Source organism: Amblyomma maculatum, chromosome 2, assembly GCF_055883805.1.
Source record: "Amblyomma maculatum isolate TAMU_Amacu chromosome 2, ASM5588380v1, whole genome shotgun sequence".
NCBI lineage: Eukaryota > Metazoa > Arthropoda > Arachnida > Ixodida > Ixodidae > Amblyomma > Amblyomma maculatum.
The window spans coordinates 36,417,449-36,442,439 of NC_139345.1; the positions used below are offsets into that span (position 1 = coordinate 36,417,449).

At 43.5% G+C, this 24,991-nt stretch overlaps 1 protein-coding gene across 2 annotated transcripts in view; it reads right to left on the minus strand.

Moving 5' to 3' along the window:
- The window catches only part of l(2)05287 (WD repeat-containing protein l(2)05287), a 61,877-nt gene extending 37,086 nt beyond the window's left edge, over window positions 1–24,791 (minus strand). The window contains exons 1-10 of one of the 2 annotated variants that reach the window (XM_084593830.1): window positions 24,581–24,791; window positions 24,019–24,148; window positions 23,830–23,895; window positions 22,722–22,830; window positions 14,350–14,536; window positions 12,858–12,965; window positions 8,511–8,596; window positions 8,165–8,320; window positions 4,504–4,685; window positions 1,150–1,328 (exon numbers count right to left, since the gene is read on the minus strand). In XM_084593830.1, the coding sequence (XP_084449956.1) occupies window positions 1,150–1,328; window positions 4,504–4,685; window positions 8,165–8,320; window positions 8,511–8,596; window positions 12,858–12,965; window positions 14,350–14,536; window positions 22,722–22,830; window positions 23,830–23,895; window positions 24,019–24,148; window positions 24,581–24,732 (1,355 nt within the window). In that variant the 5' untranslated portion in view covers window positions 24,733–24,791. The remainder of the gene's footprint in view (window positions 1–1,149; window positions 1,329–4,503; window positions 4,686–8,164; window positions 8,321–8,510; window positions 8,597–12,857; window positions 12,966–14,349; window positions 14,537–22,721; window positions 22,831–23,829; window positions 23,896–24,018; window positions 24,149–24,580) is intronic. The other variant, XM_084593829.1, reaches the window with a different exon arrangement.
- Between the last annotated feature and the right edge of the window lie 200 nt (window positions 24,792–24,991).

Sequence of the window (24,991 nt, forward strand, 5' to 3'; positions counted from 1 at the left end):
CATTCGTTCATTAACTGGAATTGCAAGCTGACAGCAAAGCCAAGCTTTTTGTGTGTCCAAAGCAGACTGCTGTCATTACCATGCGTACGGCAAACTTTTATAGACTGAAATGATGGCCTTTATGTCTTCTGCCGCACTCTCATGAGGGATAAGGCATGGTAATTCACGCTAGGTTTTAAAGTGCGCAATTTCCGGTGACTAATTTCTCAGCATGCTACAGCTGCTCTCCAAAGTGTAATGTGTCATGCCAGTCAGCTCAGTCGAATGTTTCCAGTGCAGAACTTCCGCCGGTCAAAACATGCAAATGTCCAATTCTTAACTCCCCCACCTTTTCCTGCTTCCCAAAAATTTTGAGCTGATCTTTATGATGCATAAATGAACGTGTAAGTAAATATGGTAGAGTCTCTCCATAATATGTATTCAACAATTATGTAGGAATGACTTTTCACTGCTATATTTTATTAAAAAAATTTGCAGTCTAATCTGTTCTATGCCCAGATTATCCCATCACAGAGGTGCACGAATGCTGTTAAACGCTTTGACCTCATCCATATACAAGAAACGTCACAATGACGGTTGTCACTGAAGAAAACTTTATGCTCTCTTTTTATTATGTCAATTGTAAACACCCACCAGGGCAGCAATGATAATGTAGAGTGTAAGACATGTCTGCTAAGAAGCTTCGCTTGTTCTCTGCACCTTGAAGTGTGTTTATGCACTCTTGCTGTGACTGCTGAATTGTGCATCTATGGATCCTGTTTCCCCATATGTGCCCCGTCCTGACAACGACATTCTGCCTCAGCTGAATTTGCAGGGCACCATCCTGAGAGCATTGGTTTCAAAGTTCCTGAGACGCAAACATTGAAGGCCTTCCAGAATTCATTTGAAAGAATGAGGTGGTTATACGATACATTCATCCGCTAATCATCTATCGCTACCAGCTACTATGCGATTAGGTGACACCCCGTGCAACTCGTGTCACGCTGCAAATACTTCAAAAGCTTAGTGTTTTCAAGGAGCCTGTTTTTGGCTGTCACGTGAGGATATGTGGATTCACAAGATTTACAATTTTCTACGCAAATCAGAAGTGGGTCAAAACTGAGCAATACTGCTTCAGTGCACTGACACCATAAAGGTGCTTTCACTCACTTCTGGAGGGTGTGGTCGAAGCGCCAGAACTTCAATCGAGTCTCAGGCCCCAAGCTGTTATCGGCCCAGTGCTCAACTGTAAGCAGCCAGTCACCAGCAAGGGCGATGTGAATGACTTCTGTGTTGACAATGCCACCTTCTCGCTCCTGGGTCATGTAATTCTGGCCCACCACATCCAGCTGCACAGAAAGCAGTTCACATAATCTCCACACTGTCTCACATTATCTCCACACTGTCTGTGTCAGGTGCAGACAAGCAGCCATGGCTGGCCCTTTTAAAGGAAAACAGAACAGTTCAACTAGAACGAAGGAATATTTGCTGGTGCCAACTATACAGCTTGCTGTTTTGTTGGCACAAACCCTTATTCACATGCAAATGGTGCTAGTCGGAGAGACTACTATTGCCACACCCGAGGGCCTTGCTAATTCCTACTTAAAACTATAGGAAGGTTTATACTATGTGGTGGCACAGTAGGCGGCCTATTTTTTAGACTCTGTCGAAACTGTAGAAACATCTGAAAAATAAAATTTCATAGCAAAAATCTATTCACTTCAGTTCTTAATTGCCAACTACGATGGAAGAAGAGGCCAGCAGTTTTGTGCGCGCCCTGGTGCTTCACATAACTATAAATCTTCGGGTGAGTTCGGTATTTAGTAGTAGTAGCGTCACAGGCATGTTGTGGATGGATGCCCTGGTTGGGCATAAATAAGTCTAGATACAAAAGCAAGCTCACTATTGCGGGAATTATGCCGTGCCCACTCTACAGAGGGCCCAAAGCGAAATGTCGAAAGTGGCAATAGAGATGAGGGAAAAAAAGAAAAACCCAAGAGTCAAAGCAAGCTCTCTGCTGGCCTATGCAACTATGTCTGACTACTAGAGTTGGAAACAAATCTCAGAACTGATGGTATATCCTTGTATGCAGTATGTGGCCTGCACAGAAGGAGAGGAGTTTAGCCTGCCATCAAAATGCCAATTTTAAATGCCAATTTTTACAGTGCTGCAATAGAACATTCAGCGCTGCAATGCATTCTGTCACAGGCACAAGATCCTTGCTTTGAAAAGCAGATATTTTTTTTTCTACTTGTTTTCTACGTGATGGCATACACCCCCCATAGGCTTTTCTGCTGCCTCTTCGCATCATCGGCAGAAAAATAACTCAAAATAGATTGTTTCTCTCGCTGCAATATTAATTCAGGTGTGTGCAGCGGATGATGCCTAAGAATTGCATGAGCTCTCAAGAATGTGTGCGCATTTATATTTTGCTTCATGCGGTCTAATTTTCAATGTCCCTTAAAGTCTGAATTAATGAAGTTCCTCTAGCACATTAAATGACAGCGTTTCTACCGACTGTGGTGCTGCAGCAAGTGTGAATGAGGTCCAGCACATCGATCGATAAGTTGCACTGCATTCGAAATTTCAGGTTACACATTGATGTGCATGTTGCAGAGTAAAAAAATAAAACTGGTGAAATATTCGAGCATGTACACAAAATCAAGGCTCTGAATCTTCTGTTAGCGACTGTACCACAAAATAGTGGTACGCATGAGCAACATGCATGTGCACCAGGAAGCAGCATCTGTACCAGAGAGTCCGTGCAAGAACATGCAGCTTCGAATTTGATCTGCAATACATTAGTTGCACCAAGTGAAGCATATGAAGTTTCTGTATTACAGCAGATCATTATGTCTCAATCAGAGTCCAAACAATGAAAAAAAAGTTCAGTGTGCACTGCACTCTTTTAATGGCATTAAAAACATAAATCAAGCACCGCTGGGCCAGCAGTACTCCATGAACCGAAATCCTACCATATCTTGCGAGTTGTAGCCAATACTGACAGGAATACAGCAAACTCTCAATAACTCAGCCTTCTAGGAACCAGAACGAAATATTTGAGTTAACGGAAAGTTTAAATGATTAAATGGGACTTAAAAAAAATGCTGAAAACCCCTCGCATCTGCATGATGGTTATCTGCATTTCAAATGAAACCAACAAAGTGAGAATGACGGTTTTCCTTTATCTTTATTTTTCAAGTGTTTTGTTTTGCAGACACCGTCAGTAAAGTTGAAGGATTACTTCAAAATTGTAAAGGCCTCTTTTATCTTTTCACAGACAAAATAGCAGTGGTGACTCTTCATAAAGCAGCCCCATCGCATTTTAAGGATGTGGTGAGCTAGCATGCACTTTCAGCGTGGTGTAAGCAGTATGTGAGTGCATGAGACATGACTTTATAAGTGTTAGAAAATCGTAACGCCATCAGAAGAAAATAAATAAATTAGCAGTGACCAAGCAGCATCTGAAACAGTGCGACTGGCCTGTGCTCGCACCCAATCGCAGCTGTGAAATGGCATGAAGTTAAGGAAAGCTAAACTGAAACTATGCGACTGACCTTTATTTTAGAGAGGGGAACTTCCTACCATCAGCGTGATTGGCATACCACAAAGTGCGTGGCCACTGCAGTTCCATGCAGTCCGGGTTTGGGGCAGCCTATTTTTGTGATCCTCTGGCTGCTTAGGTCATACCGTGACACGACTGCTCATCCGAATTGCAGCGAACTACGCATGTCCAAATTAATGAGTGTCTAATGCCATAGACTTACATGGGAGTCAGCCGGGGCTGCATTTACAGTTTGAATTATCCGAATGAACGAAACTTTACTGTTTTACAACAAGGACAACTCCATCTAATTATCCTTCTTGGCAAAAATTGATTCTCCATGTCTTTCAGGCTACAGTACTGACATTTTTCTGGCAGTAAAAGACCCATTTATAGGTGAAAAAAAAAACTGAATTTATATATCTTTCCTCCAGTTGATTAAAACTAGAAACATCCTAACCAAAATGGACAGGCCATCACAGTTTTATGTGAATGGTAGTGCAGCACAGCATCTGGTCTATGTGCTTAAATACTATCACACACATTTTACTTGAAAAATCCACCACTGACGACGACACCTATATTTCGTTTTCATCTTTTCTGTCTTATAACTGTTTCCAGTAACAATTGCCTCTTTGTGACAATAATGTGGCAGTCTATTGTACAGATTAACCTTGATTTATCCCCAGCGTTTCTTCCAAGCATACACAGCTGCAGCAAAATGAGAGAAGAAATTCCATCATCATGCAATGATTACACCACACGTTAAGTGAATTGATCAGGTAAAAAAAAGAAATTAAATATGGTTCCACTGCAATGTGCCACAAAGCTAGCTGCAACAGCTCTACCTAAATTGTTGCACTTTGTAGGAAGAAATAACAGCCTTGGAGTGTGGTACCAATTTAACCATCCAAAATGTTTTGCACAAAGTGAAGTAAAAAATAACAGCACGAAACCGCGATACAAAGGTATGCACTGACACAGAACAGCTGCTTGTCTTCATGTGGCTGGTAGAACTGCAAGTGCCCTGGCTGCCCTCTAAGAAGAAGGGCACCTGTGCGGGGGTCGTATTGAAGCAGGACGGGTGATGAGCTACTCTTGCCCAGTGCAAGGCCCTGCACTTTCCGCATCACACACAGCTGACTGTTCACCAACTGCAAGCCTGAAAGGCAAAGGGACCCAAATAAGTGCCTTAACATTGAGATCACTGGCCACAAACATTAACGCAAGACAGAACCGCATCCTGCAGAACAGGAAGCCTTTGTCATACAACAGATGAAAGGAATTAAAAAGTATTATCAGACAGACAAAAACAATTGCCCGCAAAAGAAAGACTGCCTACTGTCAACACATGCACATATAAGTCCTTCCACTACTGCACCACCATTGCACTGCAATGCTCGACTTCACTCTGTAGCTAAGAAAGAACATCCTGTACATTTCACCGCTACTGTGGAACTTCACTCTAAATCAACTGAGCACAGTGAGAATGTGTGTACAATTTTTTTTTCCCAGTATGAAACCTGATGCAAAGTGTATGCTAACATACCTTAGCTAATATTTTTATGTAATGGCTTTTAAATTTAAGAATAAGTTTCTATGATCAAAAACTGAGATAGTTGTAATGTCATCTTATACGCACCAATCCTACACCGGGGTGACCTGCAAACAACCCAGTAAGATCAGATTTTAAATGTGGAACAGAAGTCTGACCACAGAGCCAAGTTCCAGTCGTTCGCAGTTTGATTCACACTACATGCACAGAAATTCTGAAGTCATTAAATGTCGTGACTTCCACTCAGTAGAGAGCCGACATAAGAAAATGACAGGCTCATTCTGAGATACATGTAAAGGTACCCAATAGCCTCTGATACCACAAAAAAAGGACAGGGAGTCTTTTTTTTTGTGTGTGTGGTTTTGATTAAAGTGAAATTATTTATGTACCAACGTATGTGTGAATAAAAATTGATTAGAAATAAACTATTAACAAGTGAAAAGGAGGCTCATTAATTTACATAGAAACTGTGGGCCAAGGCAGTTACTTCACAGGTAGAACAAAAGGTTACTTTAACACCAGAATGATGAACTGCATCTGACCAGCACACAGTTTCAGCTCACTGGAAGAAGCATGTGGATACAAGTGAGGGATACAACAAAGTGTAAGCATTAGAGCAGTGCAATGCCTTTCCTAATTAAAAAAATAATAACGTGCCACAGAGCATCAAAAACAACACATTAATTTCTGTCAAGAGAAATGGCCAAAACATGTACACATGTTTAAAGGTGTATAGACACCAATTCTTGAAGCGTCAGGAAGATACGGTTGCTTTCCCGGTTATACAGAGATGCTCCTCAAGTAATCCCAGCCTCTCATTTTGCCACGAACATATCTTAATTTGATTTTAAATACTAGCCAGGCAAAGACTCCGTTCTTCTCAAACCCCATCGACAGACACAAGGTCAAAGAAATGACCCAGCGATAGGGTAGCATAGTTAAGAGGATGTATGCCTCTAAAATGGAGAGATGAGATAAAACCAGGTACAGGAATGGGTAAAGTCAAACCAGCGGCACAAAGCAGGCAGCCACCACCAAGTCCACTAGTACCTACACTCTGACGTCATGACCGACGCGCGGTGACCAGCAGCGTCAGAGGGTAGAGGCTGGTATACTTGGTGGTGACTGCCTGCTTTCTGTTCTGTGCAACTTCTGACACTTCCAAGTACTAAATGCTTGTTAATTCGACTACCGTTATTTCGAAAATATGAATAAGTCTTGCAGTTGGCATGTTCTCAGCTAATGCCAATGTAAGGCTATGGCATCGGACGAGTGCTACGGACCTCGTGACGATTAGGCTGTGTCCATGTACAAAGGGCACTGTGAATTATCGTAGCAATCCTCAAACCCGACCTGCATACTGCGCATTTTTGAGAAGTTTTGCTTTAACACTCCTGACAATGTACGCGGAATAAAGCATTAAAAGGAATGCGAAAAATAGTCATTGTAACATTGTTCTCATTTAGAAAGTATGTGACCATTGGAAAAAATTTTACCCAAAAAATTCGCCTTGATGCTGGTCATTCTTGTCAGATTTTGTGAGGCCAATCAATAATACTAACTTCTTTTCCAGTACTGCAAAGTTCTTATTAACGAGCTTTAATTGTATATGCAGAAATTTCCATATTTGAGCATGTGAATTGCCCCACCAAGTTATCATTGCTTCATATTTAAATGACACCTTCAACCAACTGACTCAGGCTAGGTCTAATTGGCTGTCCAGTCTGAATCGCGCCAACAAAAGTCAGATTCACACACACACACAAGACTGAGGACATCAATCAACATCTCGTCAATGCAGCTTGAAATGCGTGCCGAAACTTCACGGGACTGATGGTAGCTAGTGTACTGGCACAGAAACTACCGTATGCAAAACCGTGTTACCGCGAGATAGCCATATTTGTTTGGAACAGAGGCGACCACCAAGCCAACGTTTCTCTGAACTGCTGGCACCGCCAAGTTCTAGAACCGTAAGTTTGAAGCAGTTTGGTACAGTTTTTCAATTTTTATCAGAGTGGTGAGCTCTCCTCGATTAGCGCCCAGTTTGGAGTATTTTGGCACAAGAGAGGCGTCACTTGCCACCCTCGACTTTCAGGCTTTCTGTACGGTGAGCGTATCAAAATTTCTGCCGCACCTTGTCTGCTGTCGCATCTGGGCCTTTTTCCACATCCTGTATGCTCGTCAGCGACATGCTGAACAATGCAGTCATCAAAAGCTGAGTTTTCAGATGAAGCTACCGCACCTTATGCAGGAGGCATGTCAACATCACAAGATGCGATTGCACCACTAGCAATGCAACTGTGCAGAAATGACAGAGCATGCATGAGACCATCAACTCTTCCTTTGAACAGCACATTTTCCTTAATTCTTGAACCTCGAATAAGTTCCAAATTTACGAGATTTTCCAATATTGACATTTGCTTCAAAGCATGAATTTAATACATTATTTAATTTAATATTAGAAGCACCCAAAGGTGTCAACACCTCTACAAATTAAACAATAGACCAACTTTGACAGCAATCGTGCCATCACGGCAATTGTTTGTCTGTAAATTAACAATGATGCAATAACGACCTTGGCTGTATGGATAACGGACCTGTTCCTGCTCATACAATTCACAACAATTCACGACAAAGTCCTCATTCAAATAGAAGAAAATGCAGACTCTCAAAGATGTTGGTGACTTCCTTGCTATGTTCGTTGCCAAAGCAGGTCATCACCTGCAGCAGCAGTATTGGGTGACAGGAGGCTTGGAAAGCCTTCCAAGAAGTTCAAAACATTTTGTTTTATACACAGTGCAGTTCTCAAACAGTGGCTCTAACCAGTCACTTTGCTGACATGTTTGGACATTAAAAGCACTGCTTTCCTGCCCATACTGTCACTCACAATAACCAGCTTCCTTTACTCCCCCTGTTTGTGGACCAGCAGCACCGAGAAATATGGCTCAAACTGGCACCTCAGTCTTTCTTGGCAAGCAGACCAGTCTTTCATAGGCACAGTTTCAGCGGCCTTCCAAAATGCTCCTGCTCATCCACCGAAAATCACCGCCATAAAACTATGTTACCAATGCTTTCTCAATGCTCACAGTTGTCCGTGTGGGCTGTGAGAAGCAGAGTAGCATCAGGTGAGGTGACCACGTGGTTGATGGGCAGGCCCATACGTGGCAAGAACTGACGGTCGCCAGAGGGCAGGCTCCACTTGACCAGTACGCACTCACCACCTCCGCTCAGCAAAAAGCTGCCTGCAGTGCAAAAAAAAAAAAAAAAACAGAGTGAGGCATGCACAACACAACTAGTACAAGTAAACAAACAAGCTGCTCAATCCTAGGACCCTTGTCATTAGGGAGCAAACTTATTACCAACATGCAGGCACGAACAAGCTGGGCCCACTCTGCCTCAGGCTCAAAAGACAAGCCCTGTTAGACCACTGACCTGAAATGGTATAAGCCAGGTCACGAACAGGAAGTGTGTGCCAGTGGTGAATTGAGCGCACTGGTGACGTTTCTTTAAGGCCCTGCCTGTAATGATGTCATGGTAGTGATGGAAGCGTGTGAATTCACAAAGAAAAAAGGGGGGAGATTCTGTCAATCTCAACACACTGCAACTTTACCAGCTTGCATATTTTCCTGCAATACTCTAGCACTTAATGAGAGAAATACTTATACATTCAGGTACTTTCAACACTGCAATATCATGCATTACTCCAATTAAACATGTCATAAATGTTTTATTACATACGTATATCCTTAGCCTCATAAATGGATTTAAAGACATTACAGCGATTGGAGGAGGCTATGAAGACAGCCAAGTAAATTTACGCACTGATCTGGTTACACAAGAGAGAAAAAGTCATCATTCACACAACAAATCATACCAATAAGTAGACAGCTAACACTTTACATCACATCAAACAACCGAGTCATTGCATTCACTCTAAACTGTCAATTTAGAATCATCACTCCTAGTTTCTACTTCTGTGGCTTAGATTATTCTCTTGTACACTTAACAGCATAGCGTTTCTTGCGAATATGACCCACATCCCCAATTTTGACCAACGAAAAGAAAAAAAGAAACAAATTGTATAACATACTTTCAGTAACGCTTTTCAACTTTTGTTCCAGGCTATATGTGAGAAAATGTGCAGTACAGCATATCTCCACAGAGGCGCAAATGCAAATGCAGGCATTGAGCATATCTTGTGCTGGCGTGAGAAGTCACAGCTACACCACCCATAAAATATCACAGTGCCCTGATGTGCATAGCATAGCAGCGAGCTACCTTCTGATAACAGCATTCATAGCACACATCTATTTGCTACCCTCATTAAGATCCTAGATACCTAATCTTATGATTACCAAGTTTCCACTACTGCAGCTGTGCCAGCCAGCAACTACTTGAACATTTAGGTGGCACAAGTGTCCACATGGTGCTCACTGTGAGCAGTCATCATCATCATCAGCCTGATTATACCCACTGCAGGGCGAAGGCCTCTCCCATATTTCTCCACTTAACCCGGTTCTGTGCTAGCTGCATCCACTTGACCCCTGCGAACTTCTTAATCTCATCCGCCCACCTAACTTTCTGCCGCCCCCTGCTACGCTTTCCTTCCCTTGGAGTCCAGTTTGTTACCCTCAGCGACCATCGGTTATCCTCTCTTCGCACTACATGTCCTGCCCATGTCCATTTCTTCTTCTTAATTTCTACTAGAATGTCGGTAACTTGAGTTATTTCTCTGACCCACTCTGCACGCTTTCTATCTCTTAATGTTACCCCTACCATTTTTCGTTCCATAGCCCTCTGGGTTGTCCTCAACTTAAGTAGAACTCTCTTGGTTAGCCTCCACGTTTCAGCCCCATAGGTGAGTACAGGCAAGATGCAACTGTTGTATACTTTCCTCTTGAGCGATACCGGTAAGCTGCTAGTCATAATCTGCGAGTGCTTGCCAAATGCGCTCCATCCCAATCGTATTCTTCTTGTTATTTCCTTTTCGTGGTCCGGGTCTGCGGTTACTACATGTCCTAAGTAGACATATTCGCCTACTGCTTCCAGTATTTCGCTACCTAATGTAAACTGCTGTTCCTTCCCGAGGCTGTTGAACATTACCTTAGTCTTCTGCATATTGATTTTCAAGCCTACCTTTCTACTTTTCCTGTCTAGGTCATCAATCATTATTTGCAGTTCATCCCCCGAGTTGCTTAGCAAGGCAATGTCATCAGCAAATCGCAGATTATTGAGGTATTCTCCATCTACCCTTATCCCTAACTGCTCCCATTCCAAGTCTCTGAATACTTCCTCTAAACAAGCTGTGAATAGTACTGGGGAGATTGTGTCTCCTTGCCTAACACCTCTCTTTATGGGAATTTTGTTACTTTCGTTATGCAGAACTATGGTTGCTGTGCAGCCGCTATATATATCTTCCAGCACTTTCACGTATGGCTCGTCTACCCCCTGATTTCGCAATGCCTGCATCACCGCCGAGGTTTCAACTGAGTCAAATGCTTTTTCGTAATCAATGAATGCTATGTATAAGGGCTGGTTATATTCCGAGCATTTTTCTATCACCTGATTGATGGTATGGATATGATCGATAGTAGAGTACCGTTTCCGAAACCCTGCTTGATCCTTTGCTTGATTGCAGTCTAAGGTTGTTCTGATTCTATTAGCGATTACCTTAGTAAATACCTTATACGTAACAGACAGTAAGCTGATTGGTCTGTAATTTTTAAGGTCCTTAGAGTCCCCTTTCTTGTGAATGAGGATAATGTTTGCATTCTTCCATGGTTCCGGTACCGTCGATGACACCAGGCACTGCGTATACAGGGTGGCCAGGTTTTCTAGCACGATATCCCCCCCGTCCTTCAGCAAATCTGTAGTTATCTGATCCTCTCCAGCTGATTTCCCCCTTTTCATAGTTTCTAGTGCTTTCTTGACCTCGTCCTTCGTCACTGGTGGAACGTCTGACTGTTTTTCCCTACCGCCAATCTCATTACGGTCCTGACTACTTTGGCTACTGTAGAGATCTGTATAGAACTCCTCGGCTACTTTGACTATCTTTTCCATATTAGTGATGACGTTGCCCGCCTTATCCCTTATCGCATACATCCGGTTTTTGCCTATGCCCAATTTCTTCTTTACCGCTTTAAGGCTCCCCCCGTTCTTTACAGCATGCTCAATTTTCTCCATGTTATACTTCCTAATATCGGCCACCTTGCGCTTATTGATTAGCTTCGATATCTCGGCCAATTCGATCTGGTCTGTTGGATTGGAAGCTTTCATACTCTGGCGTTTCTTAATCAAATCTTTCGTCTCCTTAGACAGCTTACCGGTATCCTCTCTAACTATCCTACCGCCTACTTCTACCGCGCACTCAGTAATGATATCTCTGAAATTATTGTTCCTTGCCTCTAGGGTAATGTCGCCCTCCTCAGTTAGAGCTGAAAACCTATTCTGTAGCGAGATCCTGAACTCTTCTGCCCTCCCCCTCACCGCTAATTCGTTGATGGGTTTCTTTCTTACTAATCTGTTGCGTTCCTTCTTCAGATTTAGGCTAATTCGGGACCTCACCATCCTGTGGTCACTGCATCGCACTTTCCCGATTACCTCTACATCTTGCATAATGGCGGGGGTTGAACACATTATGAAGTCGATTTCATTTTTAATCTCTCCGTTAGGACTTTTCCATGTCCATTTCCGGTTCTTCCGTTTGCTGAAGAAGGTATTCATGATTCGTAAGTTATTGCGCTCTGCAAACTCAACTAGTAACTCCCCCCTGCTATTCCTAGAACCAATGCCATAGTCACCTACTACCTTGTCTCCTGCCTGTTTTTTCCCTACCTTGGCATTGAAATCACCCATTAGTACTGTATACTGCGTCTTTACTTTTCGCATTGCCGACTCTACATCTTCGTAGAAGCTTTCAACTGCCTGGTCATCATAACTACATGTAGGTGCATAGGCCTGTACAACCTTCAGTTTATACCGCTTATTAAGCCGAATTACGATGCCTGCAACCCTCTCATTAATACTATATTACCCGCTATATACTTATTGACAAGGAAACCTACTCCTAGTTGTCGCCTTTCTGGTAAGCCTCGATAACACAGTACATGCCCATCTTTCAGTACAGTATATGCCTCATTCGGCCTCCTAACCTCACTAAGCCCTATGACATCCCATTTCATGCCCTCTAGTTCCTCTAACAGCACTGCTAAGCTAGCTTCACTAGCTAGGGTTCTAGCATTAAACGTTGCCAGGGTCAGTTTCCAATGGCGGCCTGTCCAGCGGAGCCAGACTTTCTTAGCACCCCCTGCTGCGTCACAGGTCTGACCGCCGCCGTGGTCAGTTGTTCCGCAGCCGCTGGTGACTGAGGGCCGGGGTTTTATGGAGCTTATCATAGGAGGTTGCGGCCAATTACTGCACCAGGGTGGCCAACTCCTGTTCTGGTGAGGGAGTGCTTTGCCGGAGGTGTTCACCGGCATCAGGTCGCACCCCAAACCTGTTTATGCAATTCCATCAACACGTGGATTTTTTTTTTTTTTCTTTCATCCGGTGGAGAATTGCGCGGCACCGGGATTTGAACCCCGGTCCTCTTGCATGCTAGGCGGATGTTCTACCGCTACGCCACCGCTGCAACCCCTGTGAGCAGTACTGGTATTATAATACACTCTTATTTGATACAGGCTGTTATTTCGCTTTACAAATGCTGAAAAGGGACAGCAATTTGCAGCCAAGGGCAGCATATCTAGCCCGTGTTTAGGTAACTACCCAACCAGACCGTACCAGATCGTGATGCGCCCCAGGCTGTCACCAGTGGCAAGTGATGCCTCAGTGGGGTGGCATGCCACACAAGTGAACTGTACGCTTTTCTTGTGGCCCATGGCATGAAACCTGAAACAATTCCAAGAAATGCACAATGCAGAGACAGTGAAAGCATGTTAAATAAAATTTATTCAATAGTTTCAACTTCACGACTCCATAAAAATCTAGGTAAAGAAAAAATTTCAATGCGAGTTGGTTCCCGCAAACATAATTTGAACAGCACATTGCTGTGCCCAGGAAGCCTGACATCCGGCACATGGCCAGAGAAACGCACTTGTGATAGGGCAGCCAAGTCACATGGCAGCTTTGACACCAGAACGGAGGGGAGAACAGGAAAAGTCATATCCAGTAAAACCGCATAAAACCAAGGAGGTGTCAGGAGTGGCGCAGCAGCGACTGCCTCCTTCCTGTCCTGCGCTACCTTCAAGACATGTAACTTCTACAGTAAAAGTTCATTAATTCAATCCCCATTCATTTGGAATTCCGGACAAGCCAAATCGTTTGCACAATTCAGCGACCAATGCCTGCATTAGGCTATGGTTCAGAATATCACTGATTCGGACAGGCCTCTTAACATTTGATTTGGATGGGCCTTTGAAGGCAAGATCGCCACTGTAAGCGAATGTGAAAACAGCACTTGTCAAACCTGAGCTGCACCTCTGACTTGCATGCAATGGCAAGAGGGATGAAGAAAAGAAGGCAGAGTCTCAGAAATCATGCCAAGCAGTCAGTTTCGGTTTCACTTTTACGAGTTTCAAGCTAGCCCGCGGCGACTGTGTTTGTCGGCCATGGACCAGCCAGCCAACCCAGCCAACATGCACGCAGTTTCAGGCATCAATCAATTGCTGGCGCTGTGCGTTTCCTTCGCTTCCGGCCACACAGTTCTTTTGTTGCACCAAGACCATGTGTTCGTCAAGTGCCATTCTTGCCGTGTGCGGTGAGGCCTCCTCACACCCAAAGCAGACTGCTTGCAAAATGGCACCACCGCTACTGCATTGTACCTTGACAGATGCCGAGATAGAAAGGTGGGAAATAGCCATTTTCACACCGTTATCACAGCAAAAGCAGGTGACTATCGCCCAGTCTTTTATCAAATATATATCTGCTGCAATGCTAGTAGTCCTTGTAAATTACTTTGGAAGTCATTCAAAAATTTGGTTTTGAATAATTCAAACTTTTTCGCTCCTTTAAAATTTCAAATTAGTCAGTGTTTGCTGTACAGTCTATTTAAGATAGGCACGAATTAAACAAACCCTTGAAAGGTGGGGGGAGCATATATATAAACTACTCAATGCAGTGCTGTGTGCCAAACAGCATTCCTTAGATAATTAAAATGTTTTTAATCTATAGTTATAGAACTATCACAAGGATAACACCATTATGCATTCTATTTTCACTTACGTCAGTTCCCTGCTAATTTTTTTTTTTTGCCAAAGGCAGAGAATTTTCATACCTGGTTGCAGGATGGGAAGGCAGTCCTGGAGTGCCAATGAAGAGCTTAGCCTTGTGTATGGCTGCGTAGAAACCACCCTCTGAGTTGAAGGCAACAGGAGAGATGCTTGTGAGGGACACCTTGCTTGCCAGCACCTGGCCCTCCCCACCTCCAGGAGGCACTGACTCAAGCGTCCTGTGGCCATCATCTACAAAATGGCATGGTAAATAGAATCTTAAATTTAACTGCTGCAAAGGAGGCTAATTGATTTCTAATAGAAATTATGGGCCAAGGTAGTTACTTTGTACCTAGAATGAACTGCATGTGACCAGTGCCCAGTTCCAGCTAACTGGAAGAAGCACGTGGATGCAAGCAAGGGATATAAGCATAGGTGTTAGAAACCATGGGTCCTTCACAAAATAAAAGAACAGTTAAGCGTCAAGCAGCGTCAAATCAAGTGCGACTAGCCAACGCATGCGACAGCAGTGGGATAGCGTGAATTTAAGAGAAGTTGTTGGGCTATATTTTCGCAACTTTACATTGTTGTTGCCCCTGCCACAGTGTGCACATCAAAGGCTCAGGGGTGGGCACCACTTTTTCATGCATTCAGCTTCCGGTCTATTTGAAAAGTCGCTTACTTCATAGGCCATACTTTGATGTGGCTCCGCATTCGAATTAACAGGCGTGAGCCCGCCCATGTCCGAATTAACGAGTATCCAACAGCAGAAATTTACATGCGCATTGGTCAGGACTGCGCTCCTAGTTCTAATTTGAATTTCTGAATTAACCTAATTCAAGTTAGGAAGATTTTATCCTGTTCAAAGCACTTTACAGCTGGTGAGAGCTACTGATATATAACTAGGGGTTTGACTCGATTCTTATACTTTGAAAATTTCGCAATTTTTCTTGGTGCTTACTCCAGAACACAAGTTTGTGTTTGGCGAATACTATTACTTTCTGTGAATGAATCACTGAATATTTTCTGTGTTCTAATGTGGCATTCCTTTGTCGTCAGAAGTCAGTTGATCCGTTCACAGGCATTTTTGTTAGCACAAACACTTTTTTCGGTAATTAACGTGCAAATTGTAGTGCTTGAAGTTATGCTTGTGCAAAAAATTTTTGATAGAAATTAACCCAAGTAAATGTGGCTGCCGGCAGATGAAACTCCAATGGGACAGCCTTCTGAGATCTAGGATGACATGTCATTGTCCAATTGTCGCCTGGGTTGAGCAAGAGGGCGAGGGATCACATGGGCTACATGTTAAGGGCAATGATGAAACAAATGCTCATTCCTTGTGGTAGCTAGAACATGACACCTTTTTGTGGCGCTCATGCATGGGTTCGTGTCAGTGTTTTAGATGCACTTCATAAACCTATTTAACCAACTAACAAACTGTACTGAGCCTGTATACTGTTTACCGGGGACTGTAGCTGTTCTGGGAATAACAGAGCCGGCACAGAGCGTATACACAACCGTGCCGTTTGTTCAGTCCAGTCAAAGAATTCTAGAGTGAAATGAACCGCCCACAAGCAGCCTCCGACTTCTACTTGCCAGTGCTCATGGCGAACAGCTCGTTCCTAGTGTCCGTGTCTCAGGGAAACCTAGCAGAAAAGAAATAGCCACCCGCACGTACATGCCGCAATGCAAGGAGCACAGTCAGTTCGGAATGAACAGTAACGAGTGCAATTTGTGAAATGTGACTCCTGGTGTCATTTTTACACAGTCTGTACAATCGTAAGCCATGCATAAACCAACAATGTTTGTCTTGATCGTGTTACATGCCGTGCACTTGATCAACCTTCACTTCTCCGTTTGCTCAATGTGGGCACGCTCTGAGGCAACTGGCTCGCTTTTCTGCCCCCTCGAGATGGCGTCGCGGAGGCTTCACTCGACGAGCGCACCTTCCACTCCATTTAGCTTGTGAACCTTCTCCCATATTTCTTTTGATAAGGTTGAGCCGTTTACAGATGACAAGTAACTTTGCTCCAATGTTTTCTCGGCGCTATAGCAGATAAAGTGGCTTTAACTCCCACCTTCTTAAAATTTATGAAATCCGGCGTTGGTATCTATGAGAAATTCCTTAGGCATTGCTTTGCTTCTTTTTTGCTTCCACAATCTTATGTATATCAAACTGTGATTTTCTTTTTACCACTCTAGAGGAATGAGGAACACCTAGCCACGCAGCAGCAATAACGCTGCTTCTGAAAACTTCAGTAAGTTCGTCTACACTCAGATCATCCAAAATTATTTTATCTAGGCTGCCCCTTTTCTCGGAACAATGCCTAGTCAGCTAGAGCAGCTTCCAATGTCATGAATTTGTTGATACAGTCGAACCCGGATATATCGAATTTTGGTTATATCAAACTCACTGAATATCCCCTTGAAAATCCCATGTAAAAGTATAGGAAAGCTGCATCGTATATCGAACTCAATTTCACCGGTCGTTCGATACATCGAACTCCGCACCACCCATTGGACGTGTTCCTACCCCAAAGAGGATTGCATCACCCTCGGCCGCTTGCCACTTGACGTTTTCAAGCCACGCGTGGAAGGAATGTGAGCGTACAGTTCGGCGGCGGCTGGTCTAGGGCAGCACCGCGCCCTTTCCCCATAGGCGTGCGCATCTGTGATATCTGCGGTGACCATTTGTCGCCATGTTTGCTACACTCCAGCACGTGACGATTGCAAGCCATGTGCGTGAACGAACGAGAAGGAAAAATGCGATAGAGCAAAGCGCTCTCCTGCATAGCTTTATCTCTTCCCTTCCTCTCTCTTTTCCCGGTCTTCGTTCGCAACAGCACGCACTACGCATGCGCAGACAAGCCAGCTCAACCCGTGGCAGACGCTTCTTCAGTGTGTGTTGTGAACGCTCTGTGCAGCTCGTGTTGTCGTGCTTTTAAATGTGCATAAGCTACGGTGGCTGCGGACGCTAAGATGTGGCAGTTTTTTTTTTTTTTGCGAGAGTCGTTCATCCTTGCTGTCGTGCTGAGCGTGCGAAGTAGCGTATGCTGTGGCAGCTGCGGACGTTTAGAAGCAGCATTTTCTTTTCTTTTACGAGAGTTGTCCTTACTTGTGAGCCATTACATGTTATGCCGAACGTGCGGCGCAGCGTAATATATGGGGGCTGTGGATGTTAAGAAACGGCAGATTTTTTTTTTGCAGGAGTAGTTCATTCTTGTATTTCTGAATCACCGAAAGCACGCGGTCAGCTGCGATCATGACACCGGCTTTTAGCATTGTACTCTTCAAACGGCATTTGCAGCTATCACACTTGCCAATGATTTTGTAGCAGTGGACTACACCCGCCCTAAGCGCGACACAATAAATCGAACCAGGCTTTGCAATCAAGCCATCACGCGGGCACTCTGCCAGGATCTATGAAAAGTATAGTCAAAAGATAAGCACACCGTGACGTTATCGCTGCGCTGTATCTTGGCGGACTGCCAATAAATTACCTGTGGATGCGACGATCGAAACGAAGGGACGCACCACCGAACGCTTTTTTTTTCAAATTCTCGGGGGCAAAAGTGGGAAGTGGGTTCATTATGCGAGTGGGTTGACTACGCGACAGATACAGTATCATTTCTCATGATCGCAAGTGGCGTCCCAAGCCGATTGCTGCATATCGAATTATCGATATATTCAACTATTTCGCGATCCCCTTCGAGTTCAATATATCCGGGTTCGACTGTATTACTTCAGATCAAGATGTTAAGCTGACAATCAAGCTAAATAGTCCCTTCCATATGGGTTGTTCAAAAAATCCCATTTAATCCCATTTGGTCCAGTTTTTTACGTTAACTTCATCATGAATGAAAAAACAGAGGAATTTTTCCCGAGCTGGCTGCCCCTTTTCTCGGAACAACGCCTAGTCAGCTAGAGCAGCTTCCAATGTCACGGATTTGTTGATATTACTTCAGATCAAGATATTAAGCTGATAATAGAGCTAAATGATCTCTTCTATATGGGCTGTTAAAGGAATCCCATTTATTCCCATTTGATCCTCATTTTTACGCTAACTTCATCATGAATGTAAAAACAGGAATTTTTCCTGAGCTAGGAGGACAATAGGTTGCTTTTCTGGTATTTGACAAACAAAGGTTATTACACAGTATAGCAACCTTAAAGGGCAACTGAAGCACTTTTAGAACTCCACTAAATTAAGAGTCGAATGTGTGAAGGCTAAGGTTAAATCATGCCAAGCAGGTTTGCGCTAGCATTTAAATTGACGACATAATTGCTCAATAAAACTATTTCGGCATTCAGGCTTCTCCGCAGGATGCGGTGACAAGTAGGGACACCAGTGATGATGTCATCTGCAGAGGTTTTGCATTTTCAACGCAGAAATGTTTGCTCTAAGGAAGAACACCAACGCCAACAAAAGTAAAAGTAGTGAGGCGTTGTTAAGTGACATCAGGTGATTTACAGAAAGAATTGGGCGAAAGCTGTTGAAATTCGAAACATCACCCATAATGATGTCATCGTCTAGTTTCACCGCACTGCTTCATTGCTTTGAGGAGAAGCCTGAGAATTGTTGCAAATTTAATAGTAGATTATGTCATAACTTTAAATAGTACCGCAAAACCACTTCGAGAGCTTAATCTACAAGTTTCATATATTCTAATGCACGCCTCTCGGGAAATTCTCAAAAAAGCATTTCAGCTTCCCTTTAATAACTTGACCTCTTGTGTTGGTTTTATGTGCATTAAAATTTTCTACTAGTAAAGGTAGTTCTTGCAGCTGCTCTAAAGGATCTTCTAATTTATTGATGGCTATCTAAAATTTTGCTCTAGATGTAAACAACACACTAAAATTGTTTTAAATGCGTGTAGGACGGCCACCAATGCTTCTAGTTTAGTTTTAAGTTCATGTTCTCGAGCTTCGACTCCATTTTTGGCTACAGCAGCAATGCCACCTAAAAGCCTACTCACTTGATTTCTAATCAGAGTGGAGTACAATTTTGTGTTTACAGCCTAAGGTGGTTTCTTGTAAACACAAGGTAAGAATGTGGCTAATATGTATTTAGTGTCACTCAGGTAATGCAAATGTTCCCTGCAATTCCAATGTATGAAAGCCATCTTTTATTACATGTGTGTAGTAAAACAACTAGGTTATGTTTTCAGGCCCCTTAATTTTAGGCCCCCATAGTACATCTGTACATCTGATGCTGGCAGTATACGACTGTCTCGATTGGTGTACATCATGCCCTCAGGTGTGCTCAACATCTATGCAGAATGCAGGGGTATGTTTCTGTTTGTTCTTGCCATGTGGGGAAAAGGCTTAGGGCTCGCTGACCTGGAAGTCCGCACAGCCTGTTTTGTGGGTGGTGGCACAGCGCCATCTGCTGCCACCAAAGGCACGAGTGGCTCTACTCCAGGCTTACTGTGTGTGATGTGAGCAGATGCCAAAAGCTGCTGTGATGCCGCGCCCTGCTGCACCAAAACGGAGGTTAGTTGAGTCATGTTTGTGGGAAACACATCTGGCACATATCAGTTGGCTCAGCAGCTCTGAGAACCTTGGCCGTACTGTTGGCATTAAATGAAGTGTCGTGGACTCTGCATATATTGCCAGGGTTGGTGCTTTATGCAGCGTATTTCTGTAGATCAGGGAATCATTCTTGATGCAAATGTAAAGAACAATGTGTGGTGCGGGTATTTTCTTCTTTCGCCTAAATTTTACTCTGTACAAGTTGACCACATTCTGATCCTTTAGGCCTAGTAGAACTTCTTCGGTTGCATATCTGAGATCATTATGTGTGACAACACCTTCGACGGTGTTTAAAGAGTGGTGTAGACTGACTGCAACTGAAATTTCCCCAACAGATTTCACTTCAGAGTTTTCTTGCTGATGGCTGTAAAGCCCTTATAAATGAAGGTTGCCATTTGGAGACTTTCTGACTTTTTATCTTTCTCTTAGAGGATTTGTTAAAATCCTGGTAACAACAAATGCCATGGCTTTATTTATTTGTAATTTAGGTTACTTTCCCTGTATTTACTGCCAGCAAGCAAAAAATTCATTTGTTAGTCAGTGCTGTGTCTGTACATTCATGACTCTGTCCTGTTACCCTGCGTGCTGTTTTGCCAAGACATGTACAACTGGTCAAGCTAATTTCTGTGAAAAAAAATATGGCAAGTCTGTTCGAGTGGAATTCTCCACGTGTTTGCTGCAAACAGTGTGGAATTGTGGGAAGCTGGTTGCATTCTTATTGAAGAATTTAGTTGCGGTCTCTGTGCCCCTCTTTTTTGAAGGATATTGTGAGAAATACGAGAAGCCATGAAAAAATGTGTTTTAGCCTTTCAGCCATGATGGCAGCAACCTACTATGCAGCTCAATATGAGGACAGCACAGGAACTTAAAAACTAAGTCATGTCAGTGCCAGCAGTACACCATTAGTAGAATAACTCATGGGGGCAGCTGCGCACTATGCAGCCCAATCTGAGATGAGACAAGAACTTAAAAAATAAATACTGTCCATGCCAGCACACACAATAACATAACTCACGGTGGTTAGACAAACAAAGTTAACCTTCACTACTTTGAAGAAGAAAAAAAGTGGAAAGCAGTGATGCGATTAGCCGAAGTCACTTCGGAGCAGCTAACAATGCCTTTTGGCAGAGATAAGTAATGGTTTGGTGCTTTTTTGCCAGTGCAACCTTTATAAAAGACCAAAAATGGTACACCAGCACGCGACACCTTTTGCAGTTCCACTAAATATATTTGATACAGAAATCAACGAGTAGAGAGAAAAGAAAAAAAAAAAATCTAGTCATAGTTTTAGTGCGTCGTAGCACACTACCATGATCCGCCTCTGTGGTGAGACAGCTGTGTCTGCGCAGTGGTAAGCGCGCACTAAAGATGACCTGCACATACGCAAGTTCAGCAAAGCGCACTATGTGTAATATGTTCAGTCATATTACTGAAAGTCCGACGTCAGCACCGCAGCCGCAAAGCTGACATAACATGACATCACTTGCAAGACAGAAAAGCTGTGATAAAAAATCGAAGTTTCAAGCCACTGAAGAATTGATTTTTACTGGGAACAATAACTGGATGAGATTGGCCTCAGTGTCCATTTAAGTTGGCTTTCCAATAGTAGATGCATGGCATGCACACCAGGCACAGTTTAGGGCAATGAAGCAAACCCTACAACCGACACCCACTGGGAACACTTACTGAAGTAGAATGCTACTTCCACAATTCGATCGAGCAAGGACAAGAAAGTCAATACTGGTGCTTTCTGTGAATGTTTATGCCATGCACATTTTCAGCATAACACCCACATCATGGGACAACCAGACAACCAGAGTAAATTCCTGCGCGCAGCAGGCCATTTTGTTTCTGTTTTTATTACACGCACTGACGAGCCCGGCCAGAAGGATGCTCACCCTTCTATATACTGACTGATTAAGAGTTCTCGGAAAAAAAAACAATTTGTCGGCTAGTCCTGTTTCCCATAGATGTAGGATTACGTGCCGCACCGGATAATTATGTTATCAAGAAAATACGGGCTTTTAGTAGAGGGTTAGCACAGATGACTCCTATTTTGTCATAATGTAGCAGCATGTACTAGTAGGCTATGCCTTTTGACCTAATTGACAAAGCAATCACATCTCTGGAGAAGTGGGCAGAAGACAGGAAAGTTATGAGAAACAAGGTAGGAAAGTGAAAGAAAAAGGGGAAGATAGGAAATAGCGACTGTTGCCTTCCCCGATGGAACAGCGGCCCAGAGGTGCCATCTGGGGAAAACAGGGGCCAAAGCAAGTGTTGTCTCTGATGTCGGCCCAACCCCTAGAACCTCCTTTCCCTGATCATTGTTACACCATTCACACCTAAGCACTGGTGCTCAGTGTCCATGATGTAGAAAAGATCGCAAGCATCTGCTTTAAAAGATGCCCCTTGAGAGAATGACAAATGAAAGTAACAGTTGGAATTCTGCTTGTGCTACTTCATACTAGCAGTTCAGGCGTGGAAATGGATTTCAACAGGGATGGCCACAGCAAATTCCACATGAGTTATCTAACCACCTTTTTGTATTGCAGAGTTCTTTGCTGATTAAGGTGTCTGTGCCAGGCCACAGATAATTAACCCTTCACTGTTTGCCTGGAAAACTTTCTGAGTAACTGTAAAGCCTGGTAGGCATTTTTCATGAGCACTATGAACACTTTTGTGAGTAAGAGTGCAGCTTAATCTAAATCAGAGATTGGTTACAGCTTTTAGACACTATTGTGCCCAATGCTCTTTCACGTAAACTGTGCAGTGCTGTGAATGCTGAAACTTGCGTAAAATAAGACGAGGCTTTACAGTTGAGCCTGCCCACCCACTGAAAACCTCTCAGACATCCCCATGCCATTAAAGCAGAGGGTGACAATATATCCAAAGCAGTTGTCCTCACCTGCTTTCCATCGCAGAACAAACCAGGATGAATAGGAAGGTGGAGCATAGAATCCTGCTACCTTGGGCACTGCATCTCCCTTAACCCCACACGTGGAGACATCGTATTTCTGTGGAAAGTGCAGGCAGCGTTAAGAGAACCATGCAGAATTAGTGGTTGCTGTTGAATTGTAGGAACCAATGAATAATTGAAAAAGAAGTACTTCTAAAGAGCCTGATGTTCGATACATGCAGCATACGCTCCACACTACAGTAATGCACACATTTACAGTAAAATCTTTGTAACTAGATCCTTGTTAACTTGGAAATTCGATCACGGCTGACACCAATGTAAATATATGGCGTCAGATGCTTATTGATTTGGACATAGGCGAGCCTCGATCTGGTTAATTTGAATGGGCCATTGTGTTAAGGCATAACCTGCGTAGCCAGTGATCATTGAAATAGACCTTCCAAAACCTAAATTGCATAGAACAGTGGTATACACATTCTTCGTGCATGCTACAGCAGCCACAACGACAATCGGAAGCTTCCCATTTCTGAAATATAGCTCAGTAGTATATTTCTGGTTTCATTTTTCTTAACTTCAAGTCATCCCTACTCTGCTCAGTGATGACAACGATCAAGCGTACTAATCGCCCAGACGCTGCTTGGCATGCCGCTATTCTTTTGCTTATATTTTGTGGTGGCCTCATTTTATTTTAATGCCTATGTAGGCCAGTCAAGCCCTGCACAATTTTGCAACCTTCCGATTGCTAGTTGCAGACTAGTAATTAATGAGAATCCCTGCTGAAGTGAATGAAAATTAGTTTTACATTCGGGTTCTCCGTGGTGGTGAACAGTCGAGACTGACAAGTCTCATTCCGAATGAGGCCAATAAGGGAAAGCGACCCACAGGTCACCCTTACTTTGCAAGCGTAAACATCGGTCGAGCTGAGTGGCTTCCTGTTCGCATGCAACAACCGGTCACACGCTCTTTGCGACTCAAAACTGTGCAACCTTCTGCTAGCATACATGTGATAAAATACTGCAATGCGCACCTTAAACTTAGCCACACATGTGGCTTTGTAAATGATTTTCATTTAGCTCAAACAGTGTAGCAGTGATACCTTAAGGACAGAGCCATCTGAAGGGTCCCACTTGAACACAACACCGTCGTCAGAACAACTCAGCACCTGAAATTCCGCAATGCAATGAACCAGATTAAAATGACGTAGCCACTTTTGCAAGAGACGATGCATACCCCGGACCTAAAACAAGTCACTACACTGAAACGTAATATTTTTTAAACTGCTTACCTGTACAAAGTTTTCCGGGTTTCTCACAACAGCAACCACTTCCGAATTATGTTTGCTAAAGGTGCTGACACGTTCCCCACTTGCGCAGCTGAAAACCTTCACACACGTCCCGCTAGGGATGAGAAAAAACCTGCGAAAATGACAGCACAGTGTTTGCAATGAGATTCAAATTAGGTATTTTTTCTGAGCGTGAGGCCATCTCACTTAGATAAAAGTGCCCCAACGGAGGTAGTGATAACTTTTAAACGGCATGACACTTTTTATGCAGTCTAATTAAAAAGAAGCATTGGTTTTAAATCATGGCAGTAATAACTAATAAAGGCGCACCAGAACCTACTTTCACTGGCTCGACTTGTCAGGCTTTTGCGCGAGTGTAAGTACACCATGCGTACGGTCCAATGTGTCATGAAATCGCCATTGCTACTCGTGCTCATAAGAATTCCTAGTTTTTTTCAACTGAAGCTGATATCGAGGTATGTAGAGTTTTCAGACCAGCGCGTAGTAGCTCTTAAATTCGTCTTTTAAAGGCGATTGTTACCACTACAGTAACAGGTGGGCTTACTTGGAATCGTAGGAGAACGTTCCTTTGTGCTTGATTAAACTTGCGCCTGTTTTGCACCGCGGCGACAACTCGTTCTTAAAAGTCATAGCAGCGAACTTCCAATGCGACCAAACACAACAAACGCTGCCGGAGCACACGGGCACACGCGGCATGTATGGAGGAATACACGTTGTATGTCTCCAGAAGCAAAAAAAGCCTTACTAGGGACTTCTAAAGACTCTAGCCTTACTACAGTGCCTAGAATATCCTGGCTAGTGTGACGAGCGCCCGCGCTTCCCTATGGGCGAGGATGATGCTATTTGCAATGAAAGCCAATCGTTAGCGGCAGAGGCCGCTGCTTGTCGGGAGGGTACTAGTCTGCAGATGGGGCCCTTGATGAAAAGAGAAATGGAACTTAGACAAAACATAAAC